Source organism: Colobus angolensis, unplaced genomic scaffold (genome assembly GCF_000951035.1).
Source record: "Colobus angolensis palliatus isolate OR3802 unplaced genomic scaffold, Cang.pa_1.0 Scaffold794, whole genome shotgun sequence".
Classification (NCBI taxonomy): domain Eukaryota; kingdom Metazoa; phylum Chordata; class Mammalia; order Primates; family Cercopithecidae; genus Colobus; species Colobus angolensis.
Genome location: NW_012121754.1, coordinates 281111 through 302319, shown reverse-complemented (window position 1 = coordinate 302319; position 21209 = coordinate 281111). Strand labels below are relative to the sequence as shown.

At 50.2% G+C, this 21209-nt stretch overlaps 1 protein-coding gene across 1 annotated transcript in view; it reads left to right on the top strand.

The window, feature by feature from the left end:
* PYROXD2 (pyridine nucleotide-disulphide oxidoreductase domain 2) overlaps window positions 1-20992 on the top strand; it is a 33484-nt gene extending 12492 nt beyond the window's left edge. The window contains exons 4-15 of the mRNA XM_011928751.1: window positions 4402-4604; window positions 7193-7346; window positions 9212-9273; window positions 9371-9468; window positions 11547-11688; window positions 12033-12167; window positions 13513-13585; window positions 13835-13991; window positions 16078-16232; window positions 17296-17402; window positions 19475-19595; window positions 20685-20992. Coding sequence (XP_011784141.1) covers window positions 4402-4604; window positions 7193-7346; window positions 9212-9273; window positions 9371-9468; window positions 11547-11688; window positions 12033-12167; window positions 13513-13585; window positions 13835-13991; window positions 16078-16232; window positions 17296-17402; window positions 19475-19595; window positions 20685-20755 — 1478 coding nt within the window. The 3' untranslated portion in view covers window positions 20756-20992. The remainder of the gene's footprint in view (window positions 1-4401; window positions 4605-7192; window positions 7347-9211; window positions 9274-9370; window positions 9469-11546; window positions 11689-12032; window positions 12168-13512; window positions 13586-13834; window positions 13992-16077; window positions 16233-17295; window positions 17403-19474; window positions 19596-20684) is intronic.
* The last annotated feature ends 217 nt before the right edge of the window (window positions 20993-21209 follow it).

Genomic DNA, 21209 nt, shown 5'->3' with positions numbered 1-21209 from the left:
AAAAAAAAAAAAAAAAGTCTCTTGTATCTCTGGTCATTTAGACACACAACGCTTTCCAACAGTTTCCACCCATGATGGTTATGCATGCTGAGAACTCTCATGGGGTAAATAAAAGAAGGGTTTTGCTTTCTTTTTTTTTTTTTTTTTTAAGAAAAATACTTCATAATCCGAACAAATCTCATGGATATAATCTGATGGTTCCTTAACATTCCCCTTCTCATTCGAACTCCACATAATTAAAACCATTGTTAAAAGGAAAACCTTCACCAAATTAAATTTAACAGAGTTTAATTGAGCAAAGATGATTCATAAATGGATCAGCCTCCTGAGCCAGAGTATGCTCAAAGTCTCCGGCACAGCCCTGTGGTAGAAGAAGATTCATAGGCAAAGTGAAAGGTGATGTACAGAAAATGGAAGTGAGGTACAGAAATAGCTGGATTGGATACAGCTCAGTGTTTGTCTTATTTGAACACAGTTTAAACACTTGGTCCCCTTTGATTGGCCAAAACTCGGCGCTTGACACAGGAGTAGGTTACAGTCTGTTTACACTTCCTTCTAGCTTAGAGTTCACTATGAACAGAGAAACCTTTAGGCTGAGCTTAAAGTATTCAAGGAGGCAGCTTTAAGCTAAATTGGATTTAACACCATTAAGAATGACAGAGCCTCCATTTAGAAGAGAAAGTCCTGGAATCAAATGAAAAGTGGTTCATAGTCAATTAGTTATACTTGGAATAACTTTTGGATTCCTCTTAGGTCCCTGATTTGGGGGGGTTATTCATTCATTCAGTCCATGTTTCTGAGTACCTGCTGTGTGCCAGGCGCTGAGAGAAGCCCTTGGGTGTACAGCAGTGAACTGGAAAGGCAAGGACCCTGCTCTTAGGGAGAGAACTTCAGGTAGAGGTAAGTGCCAAGAAGAAAAGAAAAGAAGGCAGCATTAGAGAGAGAGTGGAGATTCCAGCCTAGATGGCAACCAGGAAGGACATCTTCCTCAAGGAGGTGACATTTGAGCAGGTTTTCAAATACCAAGAGGTCACCAGCAGCAGCCATGTGGACATCTGAGCAGACGGTCTCCAGTCAGAGGGAAGAGGAGATGGACCCACCCAGGCAGGCATGAGCAGAGGGCAGGTCAGTGTAGCCAGGGCAGAGGAGTGACAGGCAGAGGGCAGCAGATTGGGGTGGGAGGGGCAGGGGCCAATTCGGGGACTGCATTTTATCCAAGTGCAGCGAGAAGCCAGTGAGGTGTGTGATCAGGAAGTTCACTGCTAGGATTTGTGACTTTACAAAGGTCAGCCCACCTGCTGGCTGGTGAGGACTCGGCGGAAACAGAAGGGTCGCATGTGGATCACGAGGCCGCCGCTGCAGCGATTCCCAAAATGGTGGCTTAGAGAGAAGCACACAGGTTCTGGAGGCAGCGTACGGGATGTCAAGAATGACAAGGAGAGAAACTAAGGATGCTTCCTGGGTATGAGAAAGTTGACTGCTTTAAGAAGAAAGAAGCTGGAAGTTTCTCCAGCTTAGAATAAAGAATGTCTCCATCTTAGGGTTAGGAGGGACCCCAGCCGTCTTCTGGCCCTGGCCCCGCCAGTGTCGGGAACCTCCTCGAGGCACAGAGTGTCCAGAGCTGCGGCGAGCCTGCCCGCCTGGAGCGTCTCCAGCATGGAGCAACTCCAGCGGCAATTGTTGGAAAAGCCTGTTTTTGGTTTCCTCGTGCTTTTCTAAAACCTCTACTCTCAGATCTCATTTCTCTCCTCTGCGGCTGTACCTTGTCTGCAACGTAGCATTCATTTATTCAGAGTCGACGGAATGCTTATTAACTGCACTATGTCTGCATGCGGGGGATACAGCAGTGAACAAAATAGACAATGCCCCTGACTTCACACGGCTCACATTCTACTTGGGGAGACAATGAAAACACTAAATATGTGATTAGCCATGTGGTGACAGGTACTTTGGGGAAAAATATTGCAGGGCGAGGGGGCAGGGAGTGCAGGAGAGGCCTGGCTGATAAGGTGGCATTCCAGCCAAGACCTCCAGTCGTTGAGGGAGCAGGCCACGGATCTAGAGAAGGAAGCCTCTGGACAGCAGAAACTGGAGGCAGCACAGGCCCCTTTTGCTTTATCTGGGCCTCCTTTGAGGAAGTAGATATGCTCTTGGAAAGTTCTATGTGCTAATCAAATATTTGTAAATCAAATCATATTTTAAATGCATCAAGGGGACTTCCACTTAAAGTGACCCTGGAGTAAATGAGTCTGCAAAGTAAATAAAATGTTCTGATGTGAATAATTTATCTACCTTGTAAGTATAGATTTTCACATAACCATTGCTTGATTGTGTCTTTCTAAATTTAATTATTTATTTCTGAAGTGGAGCAGTTACAGACTGGTGCTGAGAGCTAGGGCTTTGCAGTTACACAGCTGTGGTTTTGAAACCCAGACCTACCTCCTAAAGTGACCTGGGACAAATTATTTAACTCCTATGAGCCTCTCGTGTTGCTTTTGTACAATGAGGATAGTAAGACAGCCACGTGCCACGTGACAACATGTTGGTCAACGATAGACTATATACAATGGTAGTCCCATAAGCTTACAATGGAGCTGAAAAAAATTCCTGTCCCCTAGTGATGTCGTAGTTACAGTGCAGCATATTATTCATGTGTTTGTGGTGATAAGCCTACTGTGTGGCCAGTTGTCAAAAAGTCTAGTACATATAATTATATACAGTACATAATACTTGATTGTAAATGACTTTGTCACTTCTTAACGTATTTATTATACTATGCTTTTTATTATTATTTTAGAATGTATTCCTTTTCCTTATTTAAAAAATTCACTGTCAAACAGCCTCAGGCAGGTCTGTCAGGAGGTATCCAGCAGAAGGCATTGCTCTCTAGCGATGACAGCGCCACGTGTTACTGTCCCTGAAGACCCTGCAGTGGGGCAGGATGTGGAGGTGGAAGGCAGTGACACTGATGATCCTGACCCCGTGTAGCCCTAGGCTGATGTGTGTGTTTGCGCTTTACTTTTTAGCAAAACAATTTTAAAAGTAAAAAAAAAGTAAAAATTTTGAAAATGGAAAAAAGCTTACAGAATGAGGATATAAAGAAAATAGTTTATATAGCTATACAATGTTTGTGTTTTTAGCCAAGTGTCTTTTTAAATGAATCAAAAAGGTTTTAAAAATTAAAACGTTTATAGAGTTTAAAAGTTGCAGTAAGCTAACTTACTGAAGAAAATGTTTTAATCAATGTAGTGTAGCCTAAGTGTACTGTATTTATAAAGAGTGCAGTAGTGCACAGCAATGTGCTGGGCCTTCAGTCACTCACCACTCACCCAGAGCAACTTCCAATCCTGCAGGCTGCATTCATCGTGAGGGCTCTATACGGTATCATTTTTCTTACCTTTTATGCCATATTCTTAATGTACCTTTTCTATGTTTGGGTTTTTGTTTTTGTTTTTGTTTTTGTTTTTTGAGACAGAGTCTCGCTTTGTCACCCAGGCTGGAGTGCAGTGGTGCAGTCTCACCTCACTGCAACCTCTGCCTTCCAGGTTCGAGCGATTCTCCTGCCTCAGCCTTCCGAGTAGTTGGGACTACAGGTGTGTGCCAACACGCCCAGCTAATTTTTGTATTCTAAGTAGAGATGGGGTTTCACCATATTGGCCAGGCTGCTCTTGAACTCCTGACCTCAACTGATCTGTGCACCTTGGACTCCCAAAATGCTGAGATTACAGGCATGAGCCACTGCTCCCAGCCTAGATATGTTTAGATACCCAAATACCATTATATTACAGTTGCCTCCAGGATTCAGTGCAGTAACATGCTGTGCAGATTTGCAGCAATAGGCTATACCACACAGCCTATATGTGGCAGGCTATCAGATCTAGGTTTGTGTGGGTACACTCTGTGATGCTCAAACTACGACAAAATTGCCTAACAATGCATTTCTCAGAACATATCCCCATAAGTGATGCAAGACTGTACTTACAAAGTTGTTGTGAGGTAACCATTGTAAACCCTAGTACAGTCCCTGGCGTGGAATGAATGTGCCGTGGTGTGGTGTGGTATGACGTGGCATGGCGTAGTGATAGGACATGGTATAGTATCATGTGATGTGGTAGGGTGTGGTATGGCATGGTGTGTATGGTGTGATGTGATGTAGTGTGGTATGGTATGATGTGGCATGGCGTGGTGCTGTATGGCATGGTACGGTATGTATGGTATGGTATAGAATGCTGTAGTGTACTGTGGTATGATACAGCATTGTCTACCATAGGGTACTTGGGCAAGAGGGCTTTTTATAAACTTATATTTAAAAAACAGACACCAGGACCATATACTTGGGAATCTACACACAGGTACCTATATGTTCAAACAAACACAATAGGAGAAAAAGATGACGGGCAGAGACCACAGAGCCGTTCATTTGTTGCCGTGCTGTTTGTGTTCTGCAGAAACATGGGCTGAGGCTTCATCTTCGAAACCCCTACTCCTTCACCCCCATGCTGGAAGAGGGTGTGGGCAGCAAGGTGCCCAGGTCCCTTCTGCTGGGCACAGACATGGCAGAAAACCAGAAGCAGATTGCCCAATTCTCCCGGAAGGATGCCCAGGTAGGGAAGGCGACAGTGACTGAGCTCCTACTCCCTCAGCAGCCTAAAGATGGGCGTGGTTGGATTGTCCTAGAACAACTGTCCAAAGGCCATGGGCACTGGGCCAGGCCACCCCACATTCCTAGGAGGGCTCCAGTTGGTGGCAACTCTTGATCTCAGGCACTGTGAAGAGAAGCGAGTGGAGGATGCTGATGAAGACCAGTGGACTGGAAGACCCGCACACCTGCGTGTGTTCAATATGGGGCCACTGTCAGAGGGGCTGTGCATGCTGAGTTCAAGAGGAAATGTACCGGCGTGTTCTTACACCGGGAAGTGCTTCATGCCCCTCCAGCTTTCAGACAGAGTTCCGAGTGTTTGTCCACATTAAAGCACATGAAAGCCAGAAAAGAGGATGAGGGACGATCAGAGAAAATTAAGGATGAAATCAACTGAATCAGGAAATTAGGACAAGAGAGTTCTAAATATTCATTCAATGTGGCATCCCAAGGCTCCCTCCTGACTGCCCAAGGCAACAAAGTGTCCATGATGGTGTGCAGCCCTGGTGATGGGATAAGCACATGTTGGATGGAGAATGCACTTTTTTTCCCTTGGAACTGCATTCTAGGAACCTGCTGGGTGGCCTTGTCTAGATGAGCCACTGAGTTCCGTAAGGGCCCTGCCACAGTTGGTTCTGTGGACATAGGAAGATTATTTGAATGGCCGTTTTGTACCAAGCGTGGATACAAGCTGAGGTGTAGCATTAAATCATATCTCAGTGGAGACATTTTCATAAGAAGAACCTAGGTTAATAGAACCCATGTACATTGCTTTTCTTGTGTTAATCTACTACTGGGTAAAACTTAGAGAACCATAGATGCACGGCCTACATGTCTCTTCCACCAGCAGTTTTCAGACCTGGCTGATGATCAGAATCACCTGAGAAGCTTAGCCTTTTATTTTGTTATTTTATTTCATTTGTTTTTAAGACAGGGTCTCACTCTGTCACCCAGGCTGGAGTGCAGCGGTGCGATCTTGGCTCACTGCAACCTCCGCCTCCCATGCCCAAACAATCCTCCTGCCTCAGCCACCTGAGTAGCTGGGATTACAGGCACTCACCACCATGCCCGGCTAAGTTATCTTTAATTTTTTTGTAGAGACAAAAGTCTCACTATGTTGCCCAGGCTGGTCTGGAACTCTTGAGCTCAAGCAATCCTCCCACCTCCGCCTCCCAAAGTGCTAGGATTACAGGCATGAACCACCACACCTGGCCTGAGGACCTTAGCTTTTTAAAAGTGCTTCTTTGATGGCTCTTTGGTGTGGCAGATTGGAGACCACCACCTGCATCCTCTCGTCCAAATCCTGCCCATCTCAGATGCACTTGAGGGGATTTGGCACAAGGCCAGGTCCCCAGGCCTGCAGGACACTAGCTGTGGCCCTACACTCTAGCGACCACACACGCCAGAGGCAAGGGCCCATTTCCCATCGTGGAAAGTAAGGAGCTTGATTCCTGGTTTTGTCTTTCCATGCTGTCATATTAAAGTCCTGCTTAGAGAAACCTGTTTAACTTCGTTTTTGTCAAGACTTCTCAAATGTATTTTAACATGGAACTTTTCTTTATGTAATACTTATTAAAATGTCATGGGTCTATCCATGGGTAGAGATAGACCAAAATGCAAAGTCCAGGGCTAAGAAGAATCAGGTAGGGCCTCCAGTAGCACAGGCTTCTGTCACTGCTCCTGTGCCCACCAGGGAAGCGAAAGTGAGTGTCAGAAACCAGGCTTTCGAAAGTGGATTCTGACGTGGGAGCTTGTGGGGTGAGAAGAGGCAGTCTTCTGTGACTGCGGGTGATGAGGTGGCATGGGAGACGTACAGACTAGAAAAGAATACAAGCAAAGGTCTAACTTCTACCAGTAATATATGAGAGGACAGAAGGACAGGCTAGGCGCAGCAGCTCACTCCTATAATCCCAGCACTTTGGGAGGCCGAGGCAGGCGGATCACTTGAGGTCGGAAGTTCGTGACCAGCCTGGCCAACATGGTGAGACTCTGTCTCTACTAAAACTACAAAAATTAGCTGGGCATGGTGGCACATGCCTATAATCCCAGCTACTCAGGAGGCTGAGGCAGGAGAATCGCTTGAACCTGGGAGGCAGAGGTTGCAGTGAGCCAAGATCGCGCCACTGCACTCCAGCCTGGGTGACAGAGCAAGACTCCATCTTGGAAAAAAAAAAGAAGAAATGACAGAAGGAAGAAACTTCTAAGTGGTTTCATGGTTTATCACAGAGACCACACCCTAAGATTCTTGCCAGTTTTCTGTGGGTGACACTTTGTGTTGGCCAGCATTAGCTCCTTGTCCCTGTTGCCACTCCTGGTGGCTGCTCTTATCGCCCAGGGTCTCCTGACCACCCCCACCTCCACCCCATGTACTCTTCTTGGTGTTGATGTTAACCCAGAGACCTGGAACTGGGGGAGCTCAACAGAGCCAAGCCAAGCCACAGTGGGGAATGAGGCCCGAGGAACCATCAAGCTGTGGGGGTGACAGGCCATATGGGGACAGCATGGACGGGAGGGATATGGATGGTGGGACCTTGATGCAGAGCTCTGTTCCAGGTCTTTCCCACATATGAGGAGTTCATGCATCGCTTGGCATTAGCCATTGACCCTCTGCTGGATGCGGCCCCCGTGGACATGGCAGCCTTCCAGCGTGGCTCTGTGCTGCAAAGGATCAAGTCGCTGTCCACCCTCAAGCCCCTGCTGAAGGCAGGTAAGTCCAAGTGCAGGCACCGGGGCATGATGAGTGACCTTCAAGGAGGTGAGCGCATTGTCTCAATGCCTAGACACAAGCCTGAACCTCCATGGCAACCTGCCAGCTGGGATCAGTTAACATGCTGTGATCAATTACGGGCAACCTGGAGCACTTTCTTGAGAGCATCTTAGGCTGATGCGCTTTAAAATAGAGCTTGAGACCAAGGCTTGTGCATGGGTAGTTCATTTGGAAGGGTGACCCCAAGGCACAAAAATAGGAGAAAGTGGGGGTGAGAGTAGACAGAGAAAGAGTCAATACCAGAGTGTGTGATCACACTAGCCACACTGTGGGTGACAAGATGCTGGACCTGTGTGGGCCCTCTGGGAAACCTTATGAAATGCGTTTGAGGAACCTTCTTGGGAGATGGAAAGGGAAATATTTATTCCTTGGGTTCTATCTCCCATTGGTCAAGGGTTGCCTCACAGGGCATTGACTCCCACACTTCTGGGCTGTGCATCTGTGGGTGCCAAGTAGGTTCCCATGAGTGCCCTAGGGAAGAAGTAGAGAGGCTTACTTTTCAGCACTGAAGTGAGATGCTGTAGAGTTGCCTTTGTGAAGCTGATCAAAGCCTGCATGGAGTTCGGCATCATGGCCGTGGCTAGAATAAGATATAGGGGCCAAGAGATTTGAAGTGCTGCTCTCATACAGGAAGAATGCTAGATTTGGGGTCAGCAAGGAGAAGTTCTGTGATCAGTTAGTAATGTCTGTCATGAGTATGAGAATGGAAGGCACATCAAGTGTGCTATTATTTTCTGCCCTCCTTGAGGATATACAGACCAGTTTAGCCTCTATATCCTAGAAAAAACAAACAAATCGTTTGTTTCCCACATGTCTTCGTGGTTCAGCTGATCCCAGCTGGCTCAGCTGATCTGGTCTGGTCTCAGGCATGTGTTTGTGTCTGCAGCAGCTCAGTGGAGGCAGCTCTGCTCCAGGTACCCCCCATCCTCCTTGTAGAAGCACATGCTGATCTGGGCGTGGACTTTTCACATCAGTGGCACAAGCACAGAGGGCATGCCCCAATATACAGGCCTGTTTCAGGTCTGGCTTTGTGTCACATCTGCAAACATTCCACTGGCTGGCCAAGTCACATGGATAAGCCCAGAGCCAAGGAGCCGGGCAGGTTAACCAAGCTGTGGTGGGTTGGGAGGCACTGCAGACTTATACATTGCAAAGAGTGTGGAGCCAGTGGAATCTATTACAAATGCAAAAAGTAGACACTGCCTCTCAGATAACCAGTCCAGGGAGCTTTGTGTGAAAAACACGCAAAAAACATTTATCGAGCAACTACTACGTGCCAGACACTAAGCTAGGCCTAGGTGCTATAAGGCTAGAGACCATGATTTCTATCCTGAAGGTCTTAAAACCTAGTTACTCTGAAATGGTCTGAATCAGGGTTGTAGGAATGGATCAGCCATGCCAGCTACCTCCCAGGATATGGGCCTTCCAGAGTTCAAAATAAGGGAATAAGGTACAAGTTTAAAATTTTCCAAACATAATGCTAACTGATTAAACATATTAAATGCCTTTGAACTTGCAAATGCTTTACCTAGCTCATTTAATGCTCACCGTAGCCCTTGGGGTGTAAAATAGGATTCCCGTGTTACAGGTAAAGAATCAGGTTCAGAGATGTTAAAAATGTGTCCCAGGCGCTGCTAGTGAGAGGTATGGCCGGGACTTAAGCTGGGTCTGTCTCTGCATTGGCTGTGCTATACCATCTCCCGGCAGGAAGTCTCGGCCTCCTCCAATCTTTTATCCCACAGGCCAGGTTGGAGGGTTTCCCTGTCACCTGTTTCAACTACTGTTTTGTGGATCTTCTGTTATAGGCTGCATCCTGGGAGCCCAGCTTCCCGAATATTATGAGGTCCTCACAGCTCCCATTACCAAGGTGAGCGGTTCCCCAGCGTCAGGCCCGACCAGGGAGCAAGGGGACCCTCCTCCCGTCGAGGCCCCTAAGGCCTTCTCTCTGCTGTTGTGCTGTCCAGGTGCTGGATCAGTGGTTTGAGTCTGAGCCTCTAAAAGCCACTCTGGCCACAGATGCTGTGATTGGAGCCATGACAAGTCCCCGCACTCCGGGGAGTGGGTGAGTGAGGGGGGTGAGGCGGGACACAGGAATGGGGCATGTTCCCCAACAGCAGTGAGGACAACAGTGGCAGTGGCCGCAGCAACAGCTGCCACTTAACAGAGCTCACCCAGTGAGCCAGGAACCAAGCCAGGCACATCACACACGATCCATTTAACCCTCAGAGCAACGTCTGAGAACTGCGGTTCAGAGAAGGGAGTGTCTTGCCCAAAGCCACTCAAGTGGCAAGGCTGATTTTCAGCTCGAGGTGTCTGACTCCCCAAAATCTTCCTTCTTAGTGACTGTGCCCTACTGCTTCACTAAGAAAAGCCTCTCCCACCTCCCGCTTGGTATCTCAACATTAATATCTTCTTTCCTCTCCTCTTCCCTTCCCTCTTCTACCTCTCCGCTCCCGCAAACACCCATTCTCCCTTGCCTGCCACCGGTCCTTTCCCTGGGCTCCGGGACACTCACACAGACACCTCAGGATGGACAGTAAGCTGCCTTTCTCTTCGTGAGTGCGGGTGTGCGCTGACAGCCCAATCCGAGAGGTGACAGTCAGACACAGTGAAGCCTGCAGTGTGGTCTGACTTAATGAGCCCCCACAGAAGCAGGAATGGAGGGGTGTGTGTGTGTGTGTGTGTGTTGGGATGGAGAATGCCGCCAAGTGTTGGGCCGTTTCCAGTGCACCAGAAGATACAGCTAGAAGCTAGAAGCTGTCAACGTGGCTTTTCTCTCAAGGGACTCAAGGGATGAGCACACCTTTGGAAGTGGTTTTTCAACACATATTAAGCCGGCCCCAAATTCCCCCAGGACCATAGAGATGGGGGCTTGGCAGCAGTTGCTACACGTTGGCCAAGCTGTGATCTACCAGCCAATCTGGATCTTCCAGCTGGGGCCTCCTGCCCTTTTCTCTTGGGATCTCTGAGAGGCTTAGCCAGTGCTCAGTTTGTGAAATGTGCCTTTAAGTAATTTGTTCCTTCATTAATTCTTCCAGCAAATATGGATGAGCGCTCGCTAGGTGCTGGGGATACGGTAGTGCGTGGAGCAGACGTCCTGATGATGAGACACACAGAGCGAGTGATGATGATGAAGTGGTGTGAGTGTGATGCTAGGAGGAACAGCCGGAACACAGCCTGACCTAGGGTCAGAGAAGCCTCCACATGGAAGAGGGGTTTGATCTGAAACCCAAAGGACAAAGAGGAGTTAGCAAAACACAAGATGAGGGAGGAAGGGGCTTCAGGCTGACAGAACAGCAGGGGAAATGCTGGGGTTAGAGAACGTGTGATCTACCCAGGAATCTAGTGGTTCTGTTAGTTAGGAGGATGGGGTAGAGAGAGGGGACAGGATGAGGGATGAGGCTGGAGCACCTGCTAGGAGACTGGCCATTCCCTAAGAGCAGCGCCAAGCCAGGGAGGTTTGGAATGGCGATAAGTGAGTGGCAGGAGCACAGCTGGGCTTTAAGATGGGGCTCCAGGATATATGTGGACAAAGACCTGCAGGGGAGAAAGTGTGGGAGAGGGGTTCCAATGAGGGGCACTACTGCAGCAGCATGAGGAAGAGAAGAGAGGCTGAGAGGTGGGGTGGCCTTGCAAGCCCTTTGGAGGCTGAGTTGGCTTTGCTGTGTGGACGTAGATGGGGAAGAATGGTAGTGGTCAAGACTGACACCTGGTTTCTGTTGGAAACAGAACCTTCTATGGAAAGGTGTCATTCACTGGAATGGGAAAGATTGAAGGGGAAGCAGCTGGAGAATGGGGAAAAGGTGGTGGGTTTAAGATGCCTACCAAGAAAGCGTCCAAATGGAGATATCTGTGGGTAGTTAGACACAGGAGCTGGAGCTCATGAGAATGCTGGAGCTGCAGGTTTGGGCATCATTGCCTTCTTTTTGGTAATAAAGCTATGCACACACTTGCTGGGGAGTTGGTGTAGAGAAGGCAAAGGGCTCTTACAAGAACTTGAGCTCATTAAAGGCTACTGGGAAAGGGCTGGATGGTGGCAGGGAGGGGCTGAAGATCAAGATGGAAAGGAATAGTTGCACCTACAACTCTGGGGAGATGAGATCCCACCTCCAGGATCTGAGTCGGATGGTCTGTCCTCAGGTATGTGCTGCTGCATCATGTGATGGGGAGCCTGGAGGGGATGCAGGGAGCCTGGGGCTACGTCCAAGGGGGCATGGGTGCCCTTTCTGATGCCATCGCAAGCTCAGCCACCACCCATGGAGCAAGCATCTTCACTGAAAAGGTGAACGGCCCCTCTACCCCACCCCAGTTACTGGCAAGGATCCCAGGACAGAACCAAGTCTCAGATTTGGAAGGTCCCTTGTTTTACCGATGAACAGAGGAGCTGTGAGGGGGTGGGCTGCAGAATCAGGAGACTAAGATCACGCAGCCTGTTAGTGGCTAACCACCCGCTTTGAATTCCCTGGTCACTGAACTGAGGCTGAGTGTTTCATGGAGAAGCTGCAGAACTTGATGGGGTGGGTTTGGGATGAAGAAGTTGTGAATGCCTAGGACCATCACAGACCATGGGAATCCCACAAGATCTAACCTGAGTTTCCCTTCCTGGGGGTTTCTGGTGGGCGCTAGACAGTGGCGAAGGTGCAGGTGAACAGTGAAGGCTGTGTTCAAGGAGTTGTGCTGGAAGATGGCACAGAGGTGAGAAGCAAGGTGGTGCTGTCCAACACATCACCACAGATCACCTTCCTGAAGCTGACGCCACAGGTGAGACTGTGGGCAGGAGGGTGGAGCTTAGATGTCTGCCAAAACAGGGGTTGGAATCTGTGGGGATTGACGGAGCCAGGATCGCATCAGGGTGTGAGATGCAAAAGCCAAGTCTCTGCATTTGGGAAACAGGCAGGTAAGGGCAGGTAGCAAACAGGGAAGAAGCCTCACAGGTGAGGAGAAGGGGCCAGAGAGGTGAAGTGACCAAGATTCTGGCCACTGGCAGAGCCAGAGCTAGAACCCAGGTCTGACTTTCAATCTAGAGTTATTTCCACAACTTTCCTACTTTCCTCATTTCTCCCCTCTCACCAGCTCTAATTCCATTGTATGTGTCAACTATCTGTTGTATTATCCATGATTATTAATTAATTAAAAGAGCCACAAAACTTCTGGGCATACAATAAGAAATACTGGCACCCAGAACTGGAGACTTCAGTTGATCTTGGTGGATTTCAGCTGCTCACGGCTGGCTCATGCATCTGCAGTCAGCTGCAGGTCAGCTTGCCAGCTCTGCTGATCTTGGCAGGACTCCTTCATGTTCCTGGGAGCTAGCCGGTGGTGGCTGGTCCAGGACAGTTTCTGCTGGGATGACCGGGGGGACTCGGCTCTGCCCCGTGTGTCTGTTCTCCCCCAGCACAGTAGTCCAGGCATGTTCTCAGGGTCTGGCAAGGGGCAAAAGCAGGCAAGCTCAAGCATGTATGCAAGCATCAAGTGGTTTGATCTCTTTGCATCCTGTTTGCTAGCATTGGCCAAAGCAAGTCTCATGGCTAAGCCCAGAGTCAGAGTGTGAGGGCACTGCAAGGTTACACAGAAACGGGTGTGCAAACAGGGAGGGGTGAGCTTTGGGGGACAGTTTTTGCAATTGACTTTCCCTGTGCCCAAAAGATACGATAACATGTATACGTGCATGAAGCTCCCAGCCATTCTTGGGGGCAACTCTTAGGGGCAAAGCACTACTTTTTCTGAGTGATTCCATTAATAAAATTCAACAAACGTCAGTAAAAAGAAACTTGGTAAGCCAATTCTGAGATCATCGAGGCTTCCAAGAGCTTACAGACCAGTAGTGAAAAGAGATCTGCAAACCACTGTGCCCTTTGCAAGCAGGGAGAGGTGTGGACTATTTCACAGTCAGAACTGCTGGCCAAGCACAGAGGAAGAAGTGGTTAGAGCTGAGTGGGAGGGGATCTAGGAAGGCTTCACAGGGGAGGTGGTTTTGGCTGAGCTTTGAAGGATGAAGAGGATTTCCAGAGGGAGCAACTGAGGGATCTTCCTGAGCAAAGAAAGAAGGCAGCTTCCTTGGGGCCTTGGACGTCTGGGGGGCTTTCATGGAGGCTTCTCCTTCCAGGAGTGGCTTCCTGAGAAATTCCTGGAGAAAATCTCTCAGCTGGACACCCGGTCGCCTGTCACCAAGATCAATGGTAAGAGGCACACCACATTGCAACACTGTCTCGTTTGACCCATCCGAGTGAGAAACCCCCCGGTGGGGGACAGCTGAACTCTGTCATCATCTCCATTCCCTGACCCCGTGTCCCCCTGCAGCCTGGTCAGAAGGTGAAACACTTGCTCGTACTTTCCTACTCCCATCCACCACTGAGGGTAGCAGGGTGCTGGCTGTAGAGGGAGGACCTTGGGGGGCTAAGACCTGACCCTCCTCTTTGGTCCCTCAGTGGCCGTAGACAGGCTGCCCAGCTTCCTGGCGGCCCCCAATGCTCCCAAGGGCCACCCACTGCCCCATCACCAGTGCTCCATCCACCTGAACTGTGAAGACACCCTCCTCCTTCATCAGGCCTTTGAAGACGCCATGGACGGCCTGCCTTCCCGCAGGTAGGAGTCCTGGAAGAACATCCCTTGATGTTCTTCCACATGGGCCTGGGAGGCGGGTTGTCCATGCCACACACAGCAGGGATCAGGGCTGGCGTTCAAGCTTCACAGTGACTTAGGATCTGCCAAAATCCATACTTAACTTCTAAGGACAGGAAGCGCATCCCAGGTGAAAAATCTGAGGACCAGGGCAGGTAAGGGTGAAGAGCAGCTCAGGTTAGCGGAAGGGGCAGAGAGGCAGAGCACTGCCCGGGAAAGTGCTGGGGCTGGGGAAGAAGACGAGAAAATGTGTTCTGGGAGAGCAAAGGAGGTTCTCTCACTCAGAGCCTGTCAGGGGGCACGCACTCACTCAGTCCCCTGCTCCATAGCCTTTCTTTTTCTGATAAGCTGCCTTCTTGCAAAACTTCTAAAAGCATTTCCCACCTCCCACTGCAGCTGTATTTCCATCCTTCCAGAAAAGGCAGGGGCGCTGTAGGAGCAAGAGCCTTTCCATCCTGTCTGCTGTCCAGCACACACTGTTGAAAACCTATTCAGTGCTGGGCTCTGTACTAGGTACGGGCCGGGAGAACTAGTGGGGCAGGGGCATGAAACTGACACGAAGCTTATGATAAGACAGGTACACAAATAAATGGCATGTGGTAAAGAAGATGTGCACCTGGAGAGAAGGGTATAGGGCAAAGTTCATTCATCCATTTATAAATATTCTGGGGTCTCTACTCTGTGCCAGGCTTGGTTCAGTGACTGGGCACAGATCAGCAAGCAAAGCCAACAAGGTCTCAGGTTGCTGACTTTCTATCCATGAGAGGAAGACAATCAACAAGTAAGCACTGATGATGAGCACTGTGGAGAAAAATAGGCAGGGAAGGGAAGGAAAGGCTTCTCTGATAACGCGGCACTTGAGCAGAGACCGGAAGGAAGTGAGGATACAGATCTTGTGGGTACCTGGGAAAGAACATCCAGACAGAGGGAAGGTCAGGTGCAAAGGCCCTGGGGCAGGAGCATGCTGCTGTGTAGAGGCACAGGGATGAGGCCAGAGTGGCTGGAGAGAGAGCACCTGGGAGTGAAGGGTGTCAGATCGTTCTGGGTCTTGTCAACTGCCCTGGCTCTTACTCCAGGAAAGTTTGTGCAGAGCCTGCCTTATAGTTTAGAAAGACCAACCTGGACACAGTGTGGAGAAAACGTTAAGGCATCTGTTGCAATGGGTTACTGTTGCAGAATCCAAGTTAGAGTGGACAGTGGCTTGGACAAGGGTGGGGGCAGTGGAAGTGATGAGAAGGGATGGAAGATTGGGTATATTTTGAAGGTGAAGCCAACAGGACTTGCTGTTGGACAGGGAGTGGGATGTGGGTAATACAAAGGAGTGACTGTGAAATGATGCCTCCATTTACTGAAGAGAGGAAGAGGCAGTGGGGGTGGAGCAGAATTTAGAGGCTAATCAGGCATTGGGGTTTGAATAGGGGACGTTTGAGATCCCTGATGGACATCCAAGTTCAGGAAAAGCATTGCGGCTGAGGGACGCAGGGAGAAGGGGCGTTTCCCGTGGCCTTGAAGGAGACTCATATTTGGAGATCAGAGGGAGAATGTGCTCCAGGTAGAAAAGGTGTGGCAGGCAAACGTGGTGGGGTGGGAAGCAGGTCACAGCTCTGCTGGGGCTGGGGGCAGCCCTAGCAACTGTCTTCCATTGGTCTGCTCTGGAAAAGGCAGTCAGGCCGCTAAAGCCTGGCTGAAATCTGGCTGCCTGGGCGCCTGCTCTCTTAGGCCTGGCCTCTTTCCACACTCCCACTGTCTGTGTGGACCTTGGAGACATTTGCGTTTGGGAGCTGTGGTTAGAGCACAGCGTGTGATGAAGGCAGGCAAGGACAGGCCATGCATTCGGGGGTCTGGGCCAGGCCAGCTCCTCACGGGTGCTCTGGATCACGCTGGTGGCCGCTAAGCCAGTGCAAGTGGACAACCACTGTGGCTGTACGGCGGCAGTCGCCCAGGATTGGTGTCATCTCAGGGTCTCCACTGAGTCCCAAGTCATCTCAGAGGCCCTTCCCTCCACGCTGCTGCTCTTTAGACCTGCCGTCTATCCTCCCTGCCCGCACAGGCCTGTGATTGAGCTCTGCATCCCTTCTGCGCTGGACCCCACCCTGGCTCCCTCCGGCTGCCACGTAGTCTCTCTCTTCACTCAGTACACGCCCTACACACTGGCTGGAGGCAAGGCCTGGGACGAGCAGGAGAGAAACGCTTATGCAGACAGAGGTAAAGACAGCTGCATGTTCTGCCTCCAGAGCCACAGCCGGGCTTGCGACCTGACTGGGCCTGCTCCCCCTCACTGCCCCATTCAGGATTGACAGCTGCAGGTGACGTCCCAAAGGGAGGAAATAGTCGAGGGAACCTCAAGTCAGCATAGTGTATGACTGCTGGGGTCAGGAACTGGGCTAAGAAAGCCAAGAAAACACAGTTCCTGCCCTCCAGTTGCTCGCAGCCTAGCAAGGGATGGAGGAGACAAATTAAGAAACCTGTCATTACAGCATAGCTGACTGCATGAACCAAAGGAGAAACATGAGCCAGAGGGACAAGGAAGGTTTTCAAAGGAAGGGACCATCAAGCTGGATTTCCAAGGATGACTAGGAGCTGGCCAGGCAGCAAAGGGCATTCCAAGCAAGAGAAACAGCTTGAGCAGGCCAGGCATGGGGGCTCATGCCTGTAATTCCAGCACTTCAGGACGCCGAGGCAGGTGGATCACCTGAGGTCAAGAGTTCAAGACAGGCCTGACCAACATGGTGAAACGCCATCGCTACTAAAAACACACAAAAAACTAGCAGGGGGTGGTGGCACATGTCTGTAATCTCAGCTACTCCGGAGGCTGAGGCAGGAGAATCGTTTGAACCCGGAGGCGGAGGTTGCAGTGAGAGGAGATCGCACCACTGCACTCCAGCTTGGGTGACAGAGTGAGACTCCGTCTCAAAGGAAGGAAGGAAGGAAGGAAGGGAGGGAGGAAAGAAGGGCTTGAGGAAAGTGATGAGGTAAAAAAAGCTGCATATGCAAGAGGAGACAAGCAGCTTTGTGTTTAGGGTTGGGGTAGGGAAGTGGGGAAAATTGGGGACTGCACTGGCCTGCCCATGCATCTTTGGGATGAGTTATTCATTTGCTTGTGGGCTGATTTTTGTTTTTCACCTATTGAGGTATAATTTGCATATGATAAAATAAATCCATGTCTGTGTGTAATTTAATGACTGTTAGTAAATTTGCCAAGTTGTTACCCCTTAGCGCCTCCTCTTCTTCCTAACACGATCTCATTTCTCTGTTTTTGGCACCCCAGTGTTTGATTGCATCGAGGTCTATGCCCCTGGCTTCAAGGACTCTGTGGTTGGCAGAGACATCCTCACACCACCAGATTTGGAGAGAATCTTCGGGCTTCCTGGAGGGGTGCGTATAAGCCTAGGGGGTCTCTCACCACAGCATTCCCTCTGCACCCTCACTTCCTGGCTGTGACCTCTCTGCTTTATCTTGTCCCTCCATACTCAGCTTTCATCAGGAAGGGAGGACAGGGGCAGGGACCCTGGCTGAGAGAGGGCAGAGAAGTGATCAAATTGAGGGAATGGGGGATCCCTAGTGGGGACTCAGAAACACAGGCAGGACAGCCCCACTGAGAAGGTCAGCAGGATTGTGGCCCTCTGCCTTGACAACCATGCTGTCTCTGCCGTCTGACTTTCTTCAGAGAGAGCACCCCCTTCTCAAGGCAGCAGCATGTCCTCAGACTTCAGTTTATCAAAAACTAGAGATTGGAGACAGGGAAACCAGTTAGGAGGCCAGGCTCAGTCGCCTCATTGCAGCTACTGAGCACTTGCAAGGCCAGAGACCAGCCTAGGGAACACAGTGAGACCCCATCTCTACAAAAACAAAAAACCAAAAACATCACCAGGGGTGGTGGTGTGTACCTGTGGTCCCAGCTACCCAGGAAGCTGAAGCAGGAGGATCGCTTGAGCCTGGGAGTTCGAGACTGCAGTGAGCTGTGATGCGCCATTGCACTTCAGCCTGGGCAACAGAATGAGACCCTATCTCTAAAAAGAAAATTAAAAAAAAAAACAAGCAAAAGAAAAATCTGAGGCCAAAGTGAGATGTACTGCAAGTGTAGAATATACACAGTATAGAAAAAAATATAAAATATCTCATCAATAATTTATATATTGATTACATGTTGAAATTATAATATTTTGGATATATTGAGCTAAATATGTTATTGACATTAAATTCATCAACTTGCCCTTCCTACCTTCCTTCCTCCCTTCTTTCCTTCCTCCCTCCCTCTCTCCCTTCCTCCTACCCTCCTTCCCTCCTTCCCTCCCTCCCTTCTCTTCCTTCTAGAGATAGGGTCTTGTTCTATCACCCAGGCTGGAGTGCAGTAGTGCAATCATAGCTCACTGCAGCCTCCACCTCTGGAGCTCAAGCCATCCATCCTCCCACCTCAGCCTCCTGAGTAGCTGGGACCAAAGTAGCTGAGCCCCTCTGGGGCTCAAGTGATCCTCCCACCTTGGCCTCCCAAAGTGCTGGGATTACAGGCCACAGCGGGCTCTGCTTTTACTTTTTAAATGTGGCTACTAATAAATCAAAAACTACATATGTAGCTCCCATTACATGTTCACTGAACAGCACTGGTCTGGGTAGAGGAAAGAAGGCCAGGCAGCAGGAAGGAAGGGAATGGCTGGGTAGAGCAGGCATGGGGCGGGCAGACTTGAGAAGCCTTGGTGACAGTGTGCACATGGGGGTCAGGGTGGAGGTGACGTGAAGGGTAGGTGCAGAGGCCAGGGGGAGGAAGGTGGTGTCATTCACTGACGCAGGAGGATGGGGAGGAGCAGACTCGAGGGAAGAGGGTGGCCTCAGTTTGGGGCAAGGTGAGGAGGGCAGCAGGGGGACACTCCTGTGGTGATGCCCAGCAGATGTCGGGCTTCTTGTCCAGACCTGCCCCCTGAGTCTGACCTTCGCCTGTCCCATGCTGCCTCCCTTCTCAGCCTGGGGCTGGTCTCACCCAAGCCAGGGGGGCAGAACCGTGCTCAGGCTCCGTTGCCCCTTGTCTGCCATTCACAGTGATCCTGCTGGAACTCGGACGCCAGGGTCCGGGCTCAGGTGGATGCCTTGGCCACAGGAGGAAGTTCTCTCAGAGACACATGCCAGCAGCCACAATAAGTCAGACGATTCTGTTTTTCCAGCAGAGCGAGAAGGATGCAGAGTAGATAGCAAAACCCTCTTTTCTTTCCTGTTCAGTTCCTGTTCCCCACCCTGCTTTCTTCCTCAAAAGGCCTCTGGAAAACTTCACTCCCAGCGCCAGGGCATGTGCCCGTTCCATCTCATCTCCTTCCCTTTCTGCATTTTAAGAACCCAAGAAAATATCCCAGAAGGAGAAGAACTTTTGCTGGAGAACAGGGGAGGGGAAGAAACCCCGCCAGGACAGGAAAGGCTGTAACGCTCCTGTGCTAATGACTGTGGCCCTGCCCCTGCAGAACATATTCCACTGTGCCATGTCCCTGGACCAGCTCTACTTTGCCCGCCCTGTGCCCCTGCATTCTGGCTACCGCTGCCCTCTCCAGGGCCTGTATCTCTGTGGAAGTGGGGCTCATCCTGGTGAGTGACCTGGAGTCCCACTACCCTGTGGGGACTGGGAGGGCTCACTGGAGGCCGGAGACTTGGAGAAGGAGGAAGAAGATAAACAATGAAGGTGGCAGAGAGGGAGGGGAGCAGGGAACTCCCACTGTAAGAAGCTGCCTTGTGTTCAGAATTCTCCGTGCACAGGTGAGCACCCAGCCGCTGCCTCCACCAGGCTGACCACAGCCCACAGTTGAGCTCACACCTCCCCTTCAGGAGGCCTGGGGATGCGTCCTGGTGGAGGCATCTCACCACATTCCAATGCGGGGTTGTGAGAGACCCATGTCCCTAAATTCCCCATCCGTATATATATTTAGACGGGGTTTCACTCTATTGCCCAGGCTGGGGTGCAGTGGTATGATCACAGCTCACTGCAGCGTCAACCTTCTGGGCTCAAGTGATCCTCCTGTCTCAGCCTCTGGCGTAGCTGGGACTACAGGTGTGTGCCATCATGCCTGGCTAATTTTTTATTCTTTTGTAGAGATGGGTTTTGTCACGTTGCCCAGGCTGGTCTCCAACTTCCGAGCTAAAGTGATCCTCCCCACTCAGCTTCCCAAAGTGCTGGGATTAGAGGCCTCCATCCATATTTTAGACCAGAAAGGATGGATAAAGTTAACTTCTTCAACTTTACAATTCTTTCTCGTGCGCATTCCAAGCCTAACGGAGCTGGCTGAGGCTGTCATTTGCTATGCGCACTTTCTCTGAGCTGTGTGGACCTGGTCCTCCTGGAAAGAGTCTGTGCTTCCACATCTCCCGCCTCCCCCCGACCCCTTATTCTGAAATTTTAACTTTGCTTACTAAGCATCTGCACATCCAGCAGGTCCACCCTCAGCCATTGAGACTGTGGGCTGTGGACCTGGCCCCTTCCCAGACCTTTGGTGCGGGAAGCCTGGAGGGAGCCAGGATCTATTGAATGTCTGTCCTAGGCGATTCCAGTGCCCACGCCCCTGCACCCCTCTAAGCAGCCCCAGGCTGCTTTGTTGCTGGATCTCTGTAAGCCCCGCCCCTCTCCCCCCACCCTGGCGGGTTTTTGAGCAGAGCTTTGGTTCATAGGAGATTCCCTTCCAGGAGGAGGTGTGATGGGAGCTGCTGGGCGAAACGCAGCGCATGTGGCCTTTAGGGACCTCAAGAGCAAGTGACCCCGAACCAGCTCTGACCCAGGAAGAAGACTTCACCCTGTAATTCCAAGCACTCCATTGGGTCACCTTCCTGGGAAGCTCAGCTTCGGGTTAGTACTTAAGGCCACCAAGTCCTCAATGCTCAAGCTATTATTTTAGAAAAAATATACGAGCTACATTTAGTGCAAGTTAACCTTATGCCCGTGCCTCCATACGTGGACTGGTTCTGTTTTATTAAAACTAATATTTCATACAGATTACTTGCTCGTGTTTTTTCTCTGTGTTAGTTGGTGGGATAGACTTGTCTGGGATACTGATAATTCTTACATCAGCTAAGAAGCAGTCCATTTAAAGGCCAGGCATGGTGACTCGTGCCTGTAATCCCAGCACTTCGGGAAGTTGAGGCAGGCAAATCACTTTGAGATCAGAAATTCAAGACCAGCCTGGCTAACATGGTGAAACCTCATCTCTACTA